Here is a 19,895-nt window from a genome sequence, read left to right as displayed (position 1 = left end):
GGTTAAGAAGGGCTTAATATTCAGAATTTAGCTAGCATGCATGTAGGGTAAGAAACTTGTAAATGGAATTTTTCAATATTTTTTATGTAGATTAATTTAGATTACACGTCTTTAAATGAACTTTTGATACAAGTAATCTAGAATGTCTTTTGTTGGTAAAAGCTACTTCGTTGTAAACTGCTATAAATCCATTAAATGGCAACAGTTACTAGAAATCATTAGAGAACCCAAGAAAGCAATTTTCGTGTTGCACTCTTGAACAAGCTTCCAAAGAATCTCCCTGTTAAATTTGAAAAAAATGAGGTGTATCTTCAAATGAGAATTCTGGAAAGCGGATGGAAAATATCAAACAAAAAGAGTTCTCTTTTAACCTAGCTATTGTTTTCCCTAGAAGACTGAATACTAAGTAAACTTTAGGTAGCTATTGTTTTCCCTAGAAGACTGAATACTAAGTAAACTTTAGGGATAGTAAACCTACTGTTTCTTTCACAATTGAACATGTATCAGAAACAAGCTTTGTGCTGAAGCTCTTCAACTTTGTTTTCGTTGGCCACATCTTTCCAAAGTTTCACATCTCTGAAACCAAGTGTCGAGAGACTAGTGTTGCGGCATGCCTTTTTGGACCCTTGTTTCGTGGTGCTTCAGGCCATTTCAACTTAATATCTATGCAGATGAATTTTCATTGCTTTTTGATTTAGCATCTCAGTTTCTGTGACTTCGCTACAACAAAGATAAGTATTTTTGAACTATTTAGACTAAACCCCTCTCAGGGCGATAGGTAATTTTCTCCATCTATACATTCAGAAAACCTCCACGTCCATTAGGTCATTACAAAGCTTTTAAGATTAACCCGAGTAAAAGCAAATAAACGGAGGAACATTGACAGCCAGTATCTAAAAGAGCATGCACGAGAGATGGAATTGCCTAAATTCGTGTTCTCTACTAAAGCCTCGCAGCATTTCTTCCTCTGCTTATATCTGGTTAGGCTTTTATCCCCTACTTTGTTACAGAACGGTATGCATTGTTTCTATACCGGTCTAAAACAGAACATGGTTCAACACAAAAATGACAAACAAGAAAAGTGTTCCAGCCCAAATATGATAGACTGTAAAACGGCAGGCTGAGAGGTGCAACCATTATAGCCAAAAGGAAAGAATCAAGCTGCTTGAATTTCGGGTTTGGGTGCCGCTTCTATTGTTTTCTTCGTTGGAATGTACTTCCAACCTCGCTTGTGAACACCACTGATCTTCTTTGGAGCATCTGCAGCAGGTAAGCCTGCAATACAATTTATAAACTGTCAAATTGGAGCTAATGGAGAGAAAATAATCACAACCTAAAACAATCAAGTAAGCCAAATGATACATTAAAGCTGGGGCTAATGGCACAGAAGACCATTTTTGCATCCTCTGCAAACAGCAGAATACATGACATATATGGAAATGGCATCCATTGTGTTAAAAAGTTCCATGATTCTTTGGTTCCTTAAGAGTTAAGACCTACTGAACAAACTGGCGACGATTTTAATTCAACATCAGATTTTCATATAATCTTTTAACAGAGTACAGAATTACTGTCCACCTAGCTAGCGGAGCAGTTTATACATTGCAAATAGCAAGTAACTGAGTATATTAACTGTCTCTCTTTTCAGATGAAGCAAAAATGTATACTCTAAATGAAAAGATATATATGGTCAAAATAGGAGGTATTTCATCTTCCCAAGCTTTATTCTGTATTAACTTTATATCAAAGATAGCATGTTAGTATGTTACACTTTTACACGCATCAGTCTTCCACGCTTGACTAGATCAAGTCTTCCAACATTTTTTTTTGGTATTTTATTTTGCTCGGTAAAAATAACTATTATCATTGGTAAATAAAAAGAAGGGTCAGAAAGCCTATATTAGAATAGAAAAGCATTACAATTGAACAGCAAAAAAACCAATCAGACCATATCCGCACATAGCAAATGTCTCCATCTAACCACAAAATGCTAAAGAGGATAACTACCGAAGTCCTTGAAAACCTTAGCCCACCATAAGAGGCCTTTGATAGATATAATGATCTTTCTCATAGTAGCTACAATACCTTCAGAATGTCTCCTATTTTGCTCATGCCATATACCCCAAACAATCGCGAAAGGTGAAGAGTACATATCAAACTTCCAGACGAAATGAAAGGGCCAAAAAACCAAGTACTAAACAAGCTCACACCACCTGGCTGGGAAACACCCAAGACAATCTAGACTCTAGAAGGATAGCTAGCCAAACTCTCCACGAAAAAGAACACCCTAAAAGTACATGATTCAACAATTCCCCACCCCTCCCACATATCAAGTCTTCCATGCTTCATTTGACAAGGATGTGATTTTGGCTCCACTTCGAGCAAAGCTTTTGTAATTTTAAAATGTAAGCAATGCTTCGATTGTTTTTGCATCAACTTTGACATAGGTTTGGCAGTAGGTCCACCACACATTGTCCATACCAAGACAACTAAAAGCCTCAAAACACCTTAATGTTTCTTTTACTTTGACCGGCAGACTTTTAAACATGTTTACAGTTAATTCTCTTCATCATCAAGTTTCAGTTCTCTTCATCATCAAGTTTCAGTTCCCTCAACGGGGCGACTATAGAAATCAGTATCTCATCACAGTCTACATCTCCGAAGAGGAGTATTCTCTGACCAAATGTTGTAGCATTACAGCCTAACTAGGTAGTAGGTACTCAAGCAAGTAGCACTATATGCCCACCTCAAGAGATCTCAGTAGCCAAAAGTGACTACTTATGCTAATGGGTAAGATGGCATGGCAGCCACTATACCAGTCAACCAAGATGAGGCAAATCTCTGCTTCAAATAGGTGATGAATCCTTAGCTTCAACAACAATAATGATGAAAGTGCAAATAGGTAAAAGGTTTCTTGTGACAAATGATTGTCAGATCTGCTAACATGTCTTTGAGCAGTTGAATCACTTATGGTTGAAACAAGATCCTACTATGGAACAGCTCTCTGTTATGATAGCATTTCTCTCTTATAACCTGCATTGATTAGACGATTTGTGCAACACCAGGTCACATAGCACTTCGCTGCTAACTTGTAAATTTGTAATCACAATGAAACATTTCTATACGAAATATAAAGCAGAAATTGTTTTCCGGGTGAAAAAACTAATGAACTATGGAGTCATCTGACTAAACCATAACAATATTTTTCCATGTCAACCAGCACGAGCACCTTATGTGATACCATATTACCATGTGCCTGTCACATATTTAAGGTGTATCTGCAATCGGATATGAGCATGCCTTCATTTCCGTTGTGACGTCCTATAGAAAGGGAATAACTATTAGTCTATTACAGCTTTGAGGATGAGTTTATGCATCTCCTCTCTCTCTCTAATATCTGATTAGGATTTCTTCAAAGAATCATGACTTCCACAATGTGAGTGTGTGTGAGCTATCTGAGGTTAATTGGACAGAAAGAAATGTGGATGTGCTTTCTAGACTAAATAAGTAGTACGCTCTTAGTTACCTTGTAATAGCTATCGCTTTTTCAGCGGTTGTATTTCTAATCTAACTCCTATTGGAATGATCCAATCCAAAATGGAATCCCGAGAAACCGAAACATAAACCACATTCGTGAACATCCTGGATGAGACATTGCCTCTAATGAGACCTTGCTCTACCATTTCCCCAGGCCATGCTAACGCAAATAAAACAACCATTTGCACTCTAATGCGATGGTTTACTCACCAAGTTTTTTGGAGAAAGGCATTGATAAGACAACCAAAAAGATCTACTCTAGAAAACAGTATATATAACGTAACAACTACAAGTAATTTAGCATCATAGAGGAAGAAGTACTGAATCATGGTCCAATGCAGGTATCACCAATGACCCAATACACAGATTCATATACTTTGTAACAACTATAAGTGGAAAGGCTCGCTCATCACATTGGTCGAATCCTTACACGCGAAATAGGGCAGGATCCTTCCTCGACTAAGGCTTTTGTTTGGTCATCTCAGATCACAAACAGAAGTACCCGATCATAAGATCTTGCAGACGATGTTTCTTCTCTGTTGCAGACTCTGCCCCATCCACTGCTGGTGTTGACAACGCTTAGCCGCCTTCTGGAGAATTTGAAGAAAGGTCGGGTGCTGTTGACCAATGGTACCGCACGACAGGATAGAAAAAGGGATAGAGGGGAGTGACAAACCCATGGGGAAAGAAAACAATGCGAAGGCGAGTGCCAAATCCGAAAAACCAAGAAGTGGCCCACAAGGGGGTGAAGTAATGAACGGCATACATAGAAGCAACGAGCGAACCCGCCCACTCAATCAGGATCCATTTCTGGCCCAATTGACTCATATGATACACAATTTGAGGATCCAGTAAGCAAATCCCTTGCTTCTCTTGCTGCTCACTTCGCTTCGCTTCTTTCGCTGAGCTGTCTACGTAGTCATGGACTTTGGATTGGCATCCCTGTCTACGAATTGTTGTTGATAGAAAGTCGGTACGGACCCAGGCTAGCCCCCTTAGAAGGAGGATCGGGGGTGGACCATCGCCTAAACTGACATTTGAGACCGAAGCCCGTGCGTTATTTTACTAACCGCTTAGGATTCACAACCCTAAAGGGAAATCTTCTTGTCTTTCCCAATCCACTAGTTCTTGGTTTATCCCCGGACCCTGCCTATTAAGCCTGCCATTACGTACAGTCACTATCTCACTAAGGCTTTCAAGCCTACGTTTTGTTTGCTCCCTCGAGAGCTGACCACAAAATGGCTAGCAACAGGTTTTCCCGAAAGGACCTTCTTTTCAGGCAAACAGCCACCATTTCCTTCCACCCTGGGAAATTTGACACCTGGTGATTTCCGCTTGTAGCGCAGGTTGGAAACTGTCACTTTTTCTTCAAACCCAGGAAAAAACGAAAAGCTGAATTCCTGATCCAAGTCAAGATCAGCCAACAACAGTCATTCCCGAACCCGCTGAGGTAGCAGCAAGCCCTTCTTCCATTCCTTCCCGATCGCTTTTGGGACTAGATGAAGGTGAGTGGGTGGTAGAGATTATAGTAGGCGGGGTTTATTCGCCGGATCATGCAGCCAAGCAGGCCGAACCTGCCCAGCTCAGGTAGTCAATGCCATAATTCCAGATAAAAGTAGCCGACCTTACCCGATACAGCAGCCGTAGATCAAGCATTGATAGCTACAAGTCGTAGTCGTTTGAAGTAGCTTACAGTGAGAGGGCAAAAAGTTCAGCGCTTATAGTTCCAGTCGTAGTCTGTGTACAAGAGTGGTGAATGCAATTCAGAATCTCCTCTTTGAAAGCAAGGTGCAGTGCCCGAAGGTTTGTATTAAGGAAGAGCTGATAGGACTTAGTGCCTTATAGCGATTGCCTCTCTGAATCTTTATTTAGGGCTTGCCTCCACTCCAATCGTAGTGCACCGGAGAAATCGGCCTAATTAGTGTTACCTGCGCTGATCTAAGACCAACCTTGCGCAGTAGGCTTAATAAGAATAAGATAAGTAGGCCAGGCCAGCCTTTCGCGGAGTGCGTCAACAGCCCTCAATGCCGGATCAAGTAATATTGAGTAAAGGGCGGACAACTCCTAGCCCGGTTCACCAATCCCATCTCTCACTTTAAAAGAAAGCCACCTATCGAATCATACTTAAGGCGGAACAGGTACTGGAGAGAAAAGAGGCAATCAACGATTACTACCATAAGTTTGAACCTTGACTCCGCGCTAACAGAGAAGCTTTTGCCCTTCTGTACCTAAGCGGCTGATGCCTTCTTTCGCTCAGAACGAGCGGTTGCACTCTCGACATATTCCTCTTCCCCTGCCCTAACCACGGAAGGAAGTTAGGCTGAACCAAGTGGCCGTACGGATGTTGCCTCCACTGAACCCACAGGAAGCCCCTTGCAAGCTACGGCTAACAGACAGAAGAAAAGAAACAAGAAATCTCCGGCCAAGCTCCGTATTCAATCCCTATCGAATTAGATTCCTCGTCTACTGGCTGATTAATTGACTAAGGGGATTTGCATGCCTGCTCGCTGACTTAATTCAATAGTTCGGCCACACCAACCCTAGGTAGGCTATAGAAGAAAGGGCTGACCATTGAGATGCTTGAGCAGTTATGTTCTATTAAGCATTACACTATTCCACTAGGCTGGTTGTTCCAACAGTGGCTGAAAGTAGCTCCCTGTCCGGGTCCAGATATGCTGGAACTGGTACAGCTTATCCGGGCTAACACGCCTCTATTTGTATGGGTGAAGCCTATGCTAGCAATGATAACAGTGGCCCACTTACCCCCAGCCAGCTCTGGCTTTCCCGCTCTGACTGACTCCTAGCTAACCACGGATGCGAACTGAACAAGCAAAGGCTGCTTTTGCCTCGACTTGAACTGATTCGGAGCTAAGCCCCGTACCTTCTTTGAGAATAGAGATTGTTGAGTGGCATCTGTTCCTGACAGGGTGTGAAAGCTCTTTTGCCCCGAACTCCGTTCAGTCATCAAGGAAGGAGCACGAACCCTCTTAGTCAGTAGGGGAGTCAAGAATGGAAGGGGTAACCATTGCAAGTAAAGCAAGCCTGCCTAGTGTAGTACGACTTGAACTGTCACCCCCCGATTGCTGGTGGTTAGCCTGCCCCGGTTTCCCTTGGCAATAGTTTCGTTTCTTTAGTTTTGCCTTGGTGAGTGGGGGACGTAGCCGAATTAGGAAATCACTACCGGCATGGCACTTCACAGTCAAAAAGAAACAAAAACAAAATATAAAAATATCTTTTGCCCGTTATCTCCTCATCTGCTTTCCTACTATTTTTTCGTTGAATTCACACCGATCCAAATGCCTTTTTTATTTTTTTCCGGAAAGAAGTAAATTCGCTGACATTAAGATTCATGCCTGGAGGAGGAAAGTTTGTCGCCCCTTAGTTCTTGATGGTTTTTGCCTTTGTATTTGGCGACAATATCGTCTTCTTTTGTCGATTTCTCAACATTCAATATCACTGGGGACTTCTCTATCGATCTCCTATTTGAACATATCTCTTTTCTCACAGGACTTGACAAGGCCATTCATCTATCTTTTATTTATCCCTTTAAACCCTTCTATCTATAGATAACTAATTCAAGTTTTGAACGCCCCTCATAGACCATAGCTCAAAGAAGGCTGCGCACCAAGCCGCCAACGACCTATGATTCAAGGAAATTACACCACTCACTATATTCTTCGTTGAACTACCGCTGAGGCTAACTGCCACGGGACCAGATTGAATCTCCCTCCTCTAAATCGATACCTTACGTCTTATTTATTACTAGAAATTGCACTCACCTATTATGCCCTGCCTTCCTTCTCTTTTTGCTTCAATCCGGGGACTGAGTTCGCTCATATTTCTTTTGATCTCACTATGCTAGGTAAAGCTGTCTTGGCTCTTTTTGTGGGCTGGAGATTGGGAATGATTGCTAGCTCAGTGAGACGAAGGAGAGAGAAAAAATATATAAATGCAAGCAAGGCGCAGAAAAGATAAGACAAGAAAGATCAGAAGCAAAAAATGCTCTGTTTTCAGGAAGAACAGGATGTGCACAGAGGATTCATCTTTGGGTTAACTAGTATTAACCCCCCCAAAACACTAGATGGGGAAATTAGGGTCTCCCCCCCAAGTACACACAAAAAAATTCAACTTGGGGTGACCGTGTTTTTTTTGTGTGTATTTGGGGGGAGACCCTAATTTCCCATCTAGTGGGGGGGAATCCTAATTGGATCATCTAGTGTGTGGGTAATACTTGTTAACCCTTCATCTTTCAACAGCATTTCCGAAATGAAGTCTTCGTTCATTCAACGGCATTAGCGATCTAGGCTCTTCAGGAGCAGAGAATAGGAATAGGATAGGGATAGGCTGCTGGTAAGACCAATAGGCTCTTAGATGGGTTTGTTGGGATAGGGCGAAGCGTGAAGCCAATGCTGGTGGAAGGTGTCGAAGGAATTGAATCAAGAGTAGGAATGCAGAGAATACGGCCTTTGATTGAAAGGCAACTAAACTAGTCTTGGCGAGAGGCGTGTAGCAGAACTTTCTCTATTATAGTAGAGCTAACTTAAGATAACAAAGCAGATGTAGGAGTCAAAGTCCGAGAAGCCTGAGTCCCCTCACCATCAGACTAGGGCTATTCCTCGGAAAAGGAAATTACAAAAGTTTTTTCTGTCCCAAAAAGGGCTCCAGAAGGCGTATCTTTAGGATAAAAAACACGAGTGTCAGGGGTGTCTTGGGTAGTTTCAAAGTGCGTAGCAAGTTATTCAAAAGGAATTGATAGACATAGTGGGCCGGCAAGATTTGATCTATGAATAGAAAGCTTTTTTCCCGGTCCTTTCAAACCTTCAAGCCTTGGTTGCAGGAAGTCTCTTCAAAAGGTAAGCTTAATTCCGCTATCAAACTAGTCACTAGTCTTCTTTCTTATTTGCTGGATGAGAGAAAGAAATGCTTTATTAAGCCTGCAAGGGCCATACATTTTTAAAATTAGATTGGCCAAGTCTTCCTAACGGGAACTGAAGGCTGAGGCACTTAGCCTAGCATCGGGTTCTGAGGAAGAAAGTTCTGGCCATATAACTAAGAAGGAGGCAAATCCTTCCTTTGCCTTTCCTCCTTCACTCTGTCATCCAATGTATATTCTATATAGCACCAGCCCCTGTTTTTCTTCCTAAGAGCGCTTCTTCAGTAGATATTCAATCTCTATCACTAGCAGCTTAATGTCCTTCTTTCAAACAGTCTATTTCACTAGTCCCATGGCCTTCTTTCTGTCGATAGCAGCTCCTTTTTCCTTCTCTGTGCGTGGGTTAGTACTTGACTTGATCGGATACTTGTTCTTATTTCTATTTCAAAGAATCAAGTTCCCAGTTCGATTGGATAGACCTCCTAGCCCCTCCTTCGCTTCCGAAAGGAGGCAGCCACCTTTGCTCGATACCGGGTTTCCCAGCTCCCGATCCTCCTGCTTTCCTATGCACTAAGACCCTCATTCTAACGACTTAGTGAATCAGTCCCCGAGCGAGTTAAGATCGGCCTCCTTTGTATGGAAAAGGTGAGGAAGTTCCAAAGTAAAGGCGACCGAGGGTGCCACCTACACTCTTTGATTAGTTTGGATAAGGCCTGAGAGTGGAAGGCTCCCCACCTTCGGTAATCAAAGAGCTTCTAGTACGAAATTATGCATTCTTTACCCACTTTCCAACTTCCGTTAGAAATGAATCTCGCTCAGTTCTTACATAAGAAGTTCCTTCCCTTACTAGATATTAGACACAGGCTTCCTCTATCCACGAACGCTACACCCCTTAGGTGCCTAAGCCTCCTGATCCTACTCCTGCACTAAGTCTTTGTCTCAATGACTGCTAGATTGCTAAATCTCTTCCTTGGCTTAGTACAAGACTTATCTCCTCAAGAAGCCGATTCTATACATTCCGCTAGCTATTCTTTAACAGGAGCTATAGCTGCCCTGGGGGACTTTCCCCAAAAGAGAAAGACAAGGCAGGGGAAATCGAAAGATAACTTAAAGCTTTCCTCAAAGATTCCATTCTCCTACTGCTACAAAGAGAGTTTCATAGTCTCGATCTTATACCCGGAATAAGCCTCTCTGATCGTCTTGGGTTAAGAGGAAATTTCTTCGCCGGAATTCTCTTTGGCAGGTGGACAGGCCTAAAGACTCTGATTCGGTCTTGGTATATTATCCTAATAAGAGATGATGTAATGGATGCAATTCGCTATCAAACCCTCGGTTAGTTTTTGGCATCATCCTTGGCTTACGAATGGCCCCTTATCCCGGCCAGTCGACTACAGTTTTTGGGTTATCTTTCGTATTTCAGAAGCTGCTCGCCTTTCGGACCTTATTGGTAATCAGCGGTGCATTCTTCCTACAGCCATAAATTTATTTTCTGGGGGACATATGGCAAGCGATTAGGGCATTGGGAATTCCCCCAGTACCTTTGCCTGACAGGGTGGTATGGGCCTTAGATACTGAAAAGGATTTCTTCTTCAAATCAGCTTGTCGAGAGAAAGAAAAATGAAGCGAGTAAGGGCGGTGGGTATAGCATAGGAGACAGGTGCATTCAATCCTGTTCTCACCAGCCTGTGCTGGGAGTACGCTTCATTAGGATTCTAAACCTTGCCTTATTATGGCAATCCGTTCTGGCACAAAAGCCATTCTTGTAATGCCCCTTGATGGGATCTCATCTTCTCTGCGGGATTGGTTCCCGAATACTAACTACTATTCTCAGGGTTGAAAGTCAGATTTTGAGATATGTCACTTCCTTTACTGGTCGATAATCAGATTCTGTTGAAAGAAGTTTCATGTCCGAAAATCTCCTTCTAAAGATGTTGGGTGCTTCTTTCTTCTGGGAATTGGAAGTTGCTTTAGCAGCTTCAGGCCTGTGCATATCTTTACTAGCGGACTTAGTCCGAAAAGAATATTGCCTGCTCTTCGTAGAGAAACAATGAGTTTATTACTAGGCTAAAAGTAGTCATTATATGAAATTCTCCTATGCGTCTAAAGGCGGAGTTACAAAGCTAAAAGTAGCCGTTAGAACGAATTCCATCTTTTTCTTTCTTTGGTCGATCTGATCTGTCTTGAAAGACTTCCACTCTTGCGTCTTCGCATACATATAAGTAGGAGGAAAGGAAGACGACCGAGTCTTGGACGAATCCTTACACTACTGAGCTCATGGCGGATGCTTAGCAGGCCACGCTCCAAGCTAATTCAACCAACCTTAGAGTATCTGTGTGTGGGTGCTCAACATGGGACCAATGAGACACCACCCTCTCCTATGACCCTGGATTTGAATATGCTGAGGTCGAAAGGTCTCCTATGTCAATGAAGGGGTGGTTCAAATAGAAAGTAGGCTAATGTCGGTGACTTTTACCCTTTTATCTACAAAATGGGAAGTCTGGTCCACCGAGCAAGTGAAGGGAAAACTTCCTGGTTTTCTTTCTGCTAGGGCTGTAAGCTTATCCCAGCCTTCATTCTACTTAGAGGATAGTCTCGAAGGTCCAGGGCGTTACCATGAAATTAACAAAATGCTTCCTAAGATTCGGAACCGATTGAACACAAAAAAGAAACTTCAAAAGAGCAGAAGGTTTCTTCTTTCCATAAATGCCCGATTCGTTTCCGATATGCGCTTCCGTTCCATCCAGCTACACTGAACACCTCCTAAAAGCGTAAGGGGCCACCCACCCTTTACCCTTAGCTTTCTCACTCCCTAAGAAATGAAAGGCCACATCTAACTCTGTCCAAAAACTGGAATACTAATGAGATCCACAATGCCATCATTGTATGGCCGATAGTAGTACATGGCTGGACTTGGCGTCTTTTTCCAAGCTACCTACGTACCCTTTCCTTTGTTAAGGGATCAAGTCGCGCGTAATTCTCTATCATTTCATCGATTAGCCCGTGCTCTTTCTCTTTTGAGTTAAGCACTTTCACCCCTTAAAAAATTCTCCATTAAGAGCTTTAGGGCCTGAAGATACAATTCACTGGACGAGTCTTGCAACTGGTCTACCAACATGCGGAGATCATCTCAGGTCACAATCTCCCCGGGGCTCATCTTTTGAGCAAGTTTTTGCGCTACATCCAGCAAGTCGTATCGATCATGAGGACGGGAACCCCAGTCTGTGAGCCGTGCCCCCAGAAGGGTCGCAACTTTTACGCGCAATGTATCCGCGGAATCCATTGGATTCGCTTGTAGCCGGGGCGGTTCTTTTTTGAACCACTTACCTATCTTCTTATAAATAAACATGGGCATGATGGCGGTTTATCTTTCCAGTATCTATAGAATGAGCACTGTTCACTATCTGCTTCAAAAATATAGTTGAAAAAAGGAGACTAAAACCTTCTTTCTTCGATCGGAATACGGATGACATCAGAAAGGCCATCATTGGGGCAAACGATGCAATAACTTCGGTTAGAGCAAAGCCCATATTCCTTTCCTGATAGCCCTCTTTTCTTTGAAGTTTGAACCACTGCTTGCCATGGCCGGTTGTTCCAGTTGTCATCTTTATCTGAGGCGCAGGTTTCATATCCTCAAGTCTATCAATACCGTCACATGGATCGTAAATGCATGAATATGGGGTACTTTATCTTTAGTTTTACTAGTGAGACTAACACATTGGCTTTTTGAAGTCCTAGAAAACTCATTTCAAGGACACTCCTAGGGTTAACACACTTGGACTCTTATTTCATAGGCCTTAAACAGCCACCCCGAGGGCAAGGGCTATCCCTGCTCTGTTTCCCCTCCCCCTAGACTTGTATGGATAATTAAGAAAGATGAAGAAAGCCTTACAGTTTTCAATCATAGATCTTAATTCTTAACTCAAGACTCAGTTGCCTGTCCGGAAATAAGCTAGTTCTCTCCGGATTGCCCTAATGACATGACATCTTATCGAAAGAGGTGCCCTTCAAAAAGGGTACCGAACGGGGAGCATTGACACATCGATTCTCGCTAATGAGTGAACAGACTCCAAGTATTCCTCCCATAGCCCCAAAAAGGTGAAGGGAGGAAGACATTGAGTAAGTGAGCAAGTGAGCAAGTAAAAGAATGCATGTGAGCTAATGCATAGTTCCAGAATAGGAAAATTCATGTCTGTGCATACAAGATATTAAGATAGGAAAAGGCATTAGGAAACTTAAAGCAGACTGTAAGCTCATCTTAAACCCAGAATTCTTCAGGAAGTAAACACATATTGCTTATTGCGTAGAGTGATCAATGAACCCTTGTGTTCATTTCAGGCTAAGCAATGTATGCTGAGACAAGCATGTCTGTCTCAAAGATAGCTGCATAATGAGCTCCTGATCTAAAACAGTAGCTTGCCTAGGAGGACTGGTATTCCCAGGGCATGACGCGAACTTCTGGACTCAAGGACAAGAAGGCATTGATTGGAGTGTGGCCCATAGACATGCGGTAACCTGGCTCCGTGAACTCTTGGCTATAACCACTATATGTTTGTGTCCATGGAAACATACACCACACGACAAAAACATCCCATTCAAAAAACACAGCCATTTGACTTGAAAGAGTAACTTTTCAGAAACTACATTTATCATTTAACCACAGTCGATGAGGACCACAAAAGAATTAAACTACATTTATCATTTATCATTTAGTTAACGATGACAAAGATACTGATAAACAATTTTATTAACATCCTACTTCATTCGTTGAAGTCCCTACTCAAGGTGGCATTTCAAGCTTGAAGCCTTGAACAGATTATGAAATCTCGAACACAATCTAGAAACAAGAAAGGCTGAAAAAGCAGTGACCTTCCAAGCTCTTAAACCATTGTTCTTCTAAACGAGGCACTCAATATAATTTCTTTCCCCAATAACCCCCTACACACTAGATGTTAATTTTCGACAACTCAAACCCCTAACTCTATCACTATTTCTACTATCAACAAATCTTCATACATAAAATGGTAATCTTATAATTAAAAAAAAAAAAAAACCCTCTTTATGGACAATGCCCCACGCTTTCCCATGCTTCCCATCCTGCAAAAAACCACCAAATAAATCATAAAACAATAACATTTACAAAAATGGGTACAAGACTTGAACAAAAAAAAAAAAAGAGAGACCTTGTAGAGATTGATTTTGGTGATCTGATAAGAAACACCAATCCAATGAGTCTTAGCCATTTGATAACCAACTCCCCAGTTCGGAAGAAACTGAGCAACTTCAAATAAATTCTTCTTCTTCTTCCTCTTGGGCTTTTTCGACGGTGTTGACGCTTCAGTTGTTGTTGTAGAAGCACTAAAATTTCTTCTAATGAGACTAAATGATTGTTTGAATACACCAAATGCTCTTTCCATTGCATTTCTATTGACTAAAATTGTCATGGCCAAGTTGAAATGTTTAAGTGAGAATGTGAGGTGGGTCTATTTTTTTCATATGAAAAATTGGTTAAACCCTGGTTGTTTTGAAGAAGGGTCAGTGGGGAGAGAAAAGAAGGGTTTTAGTTCGTTAGAGCCCAAGTAGGCGGCCCATTTAGTACAAAAGAGCCCGGCCCGTGATAGTGAGAGGGCCTTATTTTGAACAAGGCTTTTTGGGCCTAGGTCTTAAGGTCTGATTTACTGTATTGGCCAACAAATCCGGATTAAAGAGGAAGGAGTAATTTTGCCAATTAAAAGAGTATTAAACTATTAATAGTAGACTAGCTTTCGAACCCGTCCTACAAACGGGTGTCGTTATATTAAATTATTTTAAAAAATATTAGCAACTATTCATAGCTATGAAATATAAAAATTATATTAATCACTTGTTTAAATTTATTGCACCATTCTCTATTAAAAGAAAGCACCAAATCTTGGTAAAACTCATCGATTTATTTTTGTTGTTATGTTTAATAATATAAATTTGATTGAAATTTTGTGAGAATGTTCAATGTGGCGAAGATGATATTGAAGCTACTTAAATAGCAAGGCATTCCCAATTATAATAAAGTAATTATAATAAACACTACTTAAAATGCAAAACTATACTTGTTGAGATATTATATTCTCCCTATATATAATACAACTATATTTCGAGGTTAGTTCAATGCATTTACATTAAGTTTCCAATTTTACGTTAATTATTCTTTGAGGCTAGTTCAATGTATGTAGTTGGATATAGTTTCCGATTTCTCATTAATTATTCTTTGAGATTAATTCAATGTAGTTGTATAAAGTTTTTGATTTCCGTTAATTATTATTTGAGGTTAGTTTAGTGCAGTTGCACCAAGTTTATGATTTTCCGTTAGTTATTCATTAAAGTTAATTCAGTACAGTTTCATATAGTTTTCAATGTTTCGTTAAGATTAGTTAATTGCATTTGCATCAAGGTTCCAATTTTTCGTTAATTACTCTTTGAGGTTAGTTTAATACATCTGCATCCAGTTTCTGATTTTCCGTTAATTATTTTTTGAAGTTAGTTCGCATCTAGCTTCCAATCAATTTCCGGTTATTTATGCTTTGAGGGTAGTTCAATGTAGTTACATCCGATTTTCGATTTCTAGTTAACTATTCTTTAAGGTTATTTCAATGCATTTGCATCCAGTTTATGATTTTCCGTTAAATATTCATCAAGGATATTGCATCTAATTTTTCCCGGCTTGTTAGTTAATATATGATTTTAGTTTAATACAGTTACATCTAGTTTTCGATTTTCCGTTAATTATTATTTGAGGTTAGTTCAATATAGTTGCATCCAATTTATGATTTTTCATTAATTATTTTTTAGGTTAGTTTAATGCATTTGCAGCAAGTTTTCGATTTTCCGTTAATTATTTTTCGAGGTTTGTTCAATGCAGTTGCATCAAATTTATGATTTTCTGTTAATTATTCATTAAGGTTAGTTCAGTGCATTTGCATCTAATTTTTTATGTTTCTATATTCATTAATTAGTCTTTAGATTAGTTCATTACATTTGCATCCAGTTTCCGATTTTTCATTAATAACTCTTTGAGGTTAGTTCAATACATCTGCATCTAGTTTATGATTTTTATGATTATTTATGCTTTGAGGTTTTAATTAGTTCGATGCAATTTCATCCGGTTTCTGATTTTCCATTAACTATTCTTTAAGGTTATTTTAATGCATTTGCATGTAGTTTCTGATTTTCCGTCAATTATTATATGAGGTTAATTCAATGCAGTTGCATTTGGTTTTTGATTTCTTGTTAATTATATTTTGAGGTTAGTTCAATGCATTTGCATCTAGTTTCTGATTCATAGTTAATTATTATTTGAGGTTTGTTTGATGCATTTTTGCATACCATTTTCGATTTACCGTTAAATATTTTTCAAGAATTTGCATCCAATTTCTAATTTCCCATTAGTTATTCTCTGATGTTAGTTTAATATAGTTGTATCCAGTTTCCGATTTATAGTTAATTACTTTTTTAGTGTAGTTTATTGCATTTGCATAAAGTTTTCGATTTCCCGTTAATTACTCTTTGAGCTCATTTGAATGTATTTGAATTCAGTTTTCGATTTCCTTTTAATTATCCAATGTGGTGTGTAATACCAACTTTCTACTTATCCATTTGTAGTGTCCTTGCAAACATGACATAAAAATAAATTATGTTTGATTTAATTATTATATTGGATCATCAAAGATTATCCAGTTCCCGATTTTCCATTAATTATTATTTAAATTATATACCTGACTCACTATGTGGGATCTTCAAAGATTATCTACGAACGGGTCCTGTCATATTAATTATTCAAAAAAATATATGCAACTATATATGCATAACTATTATATACATATATTATATTGCTCACTCATCCAAATTTCTTATAACATGAAAACCTCACGTACTTTCTATTAAAAAAAAATAACTCACCATTGATAAAACCCTTCAACTTCATTTGTTGTTTAATAATAGAAGTTTGATTGAAGTTTTGTGAAATTGTCTAATAAGATGAAGTTCATATTGAAGCTACTTGAATAGCAAGGTGTTCCCAATTATACGAAAAAAGATAAGATAAACACCGTTTTAAATGCAAAATTATACTTATCGAGACATTCCCACAAAATATAACACAACTATATTTTGAGATTAGTTCAATGCATTTGCATCCAGTTTCTGATTTTCTGTTATTTATTTTTTGAGGTTAGTTCAATGTTGCATCCAGTTTCCGATTTATTGTTAATTATTATTTGTTGTAGTTTAATACATTTGTATCCAATTTCCAATTTCATGCTAATCATTATTCGAGCTCAGTTCAATGTATTTGCATCCGGTTCCGATTTTCCATTAATCATTTTTTGAGATTAGTTTAATACATTTGCATCCGGCCAGTTTATGATTTGTCGTTTATTATTCGATGAGGTTGTATTTGCATCTAGTTTCTGATTTCCCGTTAATTATTGTTTGAGGTTAGTTCAATGAATTTGCATCCAATTTCTGATTTTTCGTTAATTATTTATTGAGGTTAGTTTAATGCATTTGCATCAAATTTATTTTTTGAAATTAGTTAAGTGTAGTTGTATCCGGTTTCCGATTTTCCGTTAATTATTTGTAAAGATTAGTTTCACGCATTTGCATCCTGTTTCTAATTTATAGTTATTTTTTTTAGGTTAGTTCAATACAGTTGCATCCAGTTTCCGATTTTCAGGTAATTTAATCTCTGAGGGTTAGTTCAATACATTTGCATCCAGTTTTCGATTTCCCGACAATTATTTGTTGGTGTTAGTTTGATGTATTTGCATTCAAGTTTTGATTTTCCGTTAATTATTCTTTGAGGTTAGTTTAATATAGTTGTATAAATATTCTAATTGTCCATTAATTAATTTTTAAGACTAGTTTAATGCTTGCATGTACATCCAATTTCCGATTTCCCGTTAAATATTATTTGAGGTTAGTTCGATGCATTTGTATATAGTTTTTTGTTTCTTGTTAATTGTTATTTGACGTTAATTTCATGCAATATTATATATATTTGAAAATATTTGTTATTATTGGGGGTTTTTTTTTTTTTAGTTGCTATTATATATTTTGTGATGTTATTTTTTGTATAATTTAATTTTCCATATGTAATTTGTTTTGGTTTGATATATAATTTATTTAAGCCCAACATCTACTTTAACTAAATCAATAGTTATATAATTTATTTAAGCCAACGTCCGTTTTAACTGAATCTTATTATTCTGCTAAAATTGGAAATTATAAAATTCATAAATTTAATTAGAATATGTCGTAATTATTGTGGCCTGTAGTTTTTGAAATCCTTAACTATGACTAAATTTTACACCTCAAATTGATTCAACTTTATTTGTTAGGCCCATATATAAGCATACAATACAATTTTATTTGTTTTTGGTGTACACTATTACTTATTTTATGATTAATTTACTTTTTTTTTCCTATTTTTTCGGTCACATGTGTGGTTAACAAATGCATAAAGTAAATGTTCAAGTAACTCAATTCATTTTTTCATTTGTTGTTTTGTAGTTTCATTATCATTTTCTAAAAAGAAACTTTGTTATGTTAAACTTCACCTGAGATTAGTGTGGAAACTATTATTTGTGGCGTAAGGGTTTAGGAAAATCATTTTTGGTTGAAAATATTGTTTTTTGTAATTTAGTTATTTTTTTTTAGGTTAGTTCAATACAGTTGCATCATGTTTCCGATTTTCCGGTAATTTAATCTATGAGGGTTAGTTTAATGCATTTGCATCCAGTTTTCGATTTCCGATTTCTCGACAATTATTTGTTGGTGTTAGTTTGATGTATTTGCATCCAAGTTTTAATTTTCCGTTAATTATTTTTTGAGGTTAGTTTAATGCAGTTGTATCAATATTCTTATTGTCCATTAATTAAATTTTAAGATTAGTTTATTAGTTTAATGCTTGCATGTACATCCAATTTTCGATTTCCTGTTAAATATTATTTGAGGTTAGTTCGATGCATTTGCATCTAGTTTTCTGTTTCTTGTTAATTGTTCTTTGACGTTGGTTTCATACAGTACTATATATATTTGAAAATATTTGTTATTATTGGTTTTTTTTTTTTTTGCTATTATATATTTTGTGATGTTATTTTTTGTATAATTTAATTTACCACATGTAATTTGTTTTGGTTTGGTTTGGTATATAATTTATTTAAGCCCAACGTCTATTTTAACTAAATCAATAGTTATATAATTTATTTAAGCCAACGTCCGTTTTAACTGGATCTCGTTATTCCACTAAAATTGGAAATTATAAAATTCATAAATTTAATTAGAATATATCGTAATTATTGTGGCATGTGGTTTTTAAAATTCTTAACTATGACTAAATTTTACACCTCAAATTGATTCAACTTTATTTGTTATGCCCATATATATAGTGCATACAATACAATTTTATTTGTTTTTGGTATACACTAGTATTTATTTTATGATTAGTTTATTTTTTATTTTTCCTTTTTCCCAGTCACATGTGTGGTTAACAAATGCATAAAGTAAATGTTTAAACAACTCAATTTATTTTTTTCTTTGTTCTTTCATAGTTTCATTATCATTTTCTAGAGAAAAACTTTGTTATGTTAATCTTCGTCTGAGATTAGTGTGGAAACTATTTTTTGTAGCGTAAGGGTTTTAGAAAAATCGTTTTTGGTTGAAAATATTAGTTTTTTGCAATTTTTTTTCCGTAATTAGCTATATTAGTTAGAAAAAGTTGGACATTATGTGAAACTCTAGATGAGATTGTTTATTTATTTATATCATACTTTTTCATAATTAGTAATAGAGTTTAGAAAAAATTGAAGTCTCTGGAGTGGTCCAAAAAAAATAGATAGGTGAGGATATAACTATAATATATACTAGAAAGTAGACCGCATACGCACCGGCTCTTTTAAAATTTTGCTCAATAATCATAACTATACATATATAAATTTTCTACCAAATCGTGATTCATGTTTTTTTGCTAACCATTTTAATTTCCTAACAAATTGGTTTAATTAAGTTTTAAAAACCCTTTTTTTAATTGGGGGAAGGATCTTGTTTTAATTTAAAAGTGTGATTCCTGTTTTTAATATGAGAATAATTTCCGTTTTAATTAGAAGTGTTAGATTTTTTTTTTCTATAGAGGAGGAATTTCCATTATAATAGAAGAAAGATTCTCGTTTTAATTAGAAGTGCTAAAATTTCTCTTTTCAATAGAAGAGAAATTTCCGTTTTAATAGGAGTTGATGAGGTGAAATTTGTAGAGAGCTAGAAAAATACCCTTGTGGGAGCTTTAGAAGTCTTAAAATTTTAACTTCAATAAAGAGGAGAGATGGTTTTTTAATAGGAGTTGATTAATTTTAAGAATTTTAAGAAAAAATACCCTTGTAGGAGTTTTAATATTAAGATATAGATATTAAGATTTGGATTTTTTTTTTTTTTAATTAGTATTAAAATTTAGAAAAAGTTA

At 37.5% G+C, this 19,895-nt stretch overlaps 1 protein-coding gene and 1 long non-coding RNA gene across 2 annotated transcripts; both read right to left on the bottom strand.

Annotated features, from left to right (window-relative positions):
• Positions 1-777: 777 nt before the first annotated feature.
• Positions 778-13,930, bottom strand: LOC147486413 (uncharacterized). Its single transcript, XM_086571861.1, has 3 exons — positions 13,591-13,930; positions 13,462-13,504; positions 778-1,275 (listed from the first exon to the last, which is right to left on the bottom strand). The coding sequence occupies exons 1-3, from the start codon at positions 13,849-13,851 to the stop codon at positions 1,157-1,159; spliced, it is 423 nt and encodes a 140-aa protein (XP_086427987.1). The 5' UTR covers positions 13,852-13,930; the 3' UTR covers positions 778-1,156.
• Positions 4,366-7,231, bottom strand: LOC147486414 (uncharacterized). Its single transcript, XR_015201653.1, has 2 exons — positions 6,605-7,231; positions 4,366-6,394 (listed from the first exon to the last, which is right to left on the bottom strand). It is a non-coding gene; the product is annotated as an uncharacterized LOC147486414 (long non-coding RNA).
• Positions 13,931-19,895: the final 5,965 nt, after the last annotated feature.

The sequence above is a fragment of the Coptis chinensis genome, chromosome 7, assembly GCF_015680905.1.
Source record: "Coptis chinensis isolate HL-2020 chromosome 7, ASM1568090v1, whole genome shotgun sequence".
NCBI lineage: Eukaryota > Viridiplantae > Streptophyta > Magnoliopsida > Ranunculales > Ranunculaceae > Coptis > Coptis chinensis.
Note: the sequence above shows the minus strand (reverse complement) of the source record. Positions and strands in the feature narration are given on the sequence as shown.

Coding starts and splice junctions, on each gene's coding strand:
- LOC147486413 (XM_086571861.1), bottom strand. CDS start 13,851: ATGACAATTTTAGTCAATAGAAATGCAATGGAAAGAGCATTTGGTGTA. Junction 13,505..13,590: donor CCAAAATCAATCTCTACAAG/GTCTCTCTTTTT, acceptor GGTTTTTTGCAG/GATGGGAAGCATGGGAAAGC. Junction 1,276..13,461: donor GGGCATTGTCCATAAAGAGG/GTTTTTTTTTTT, acceptor ATTGTATTGCAG/GCTTACCTGCTGCAGATGCT.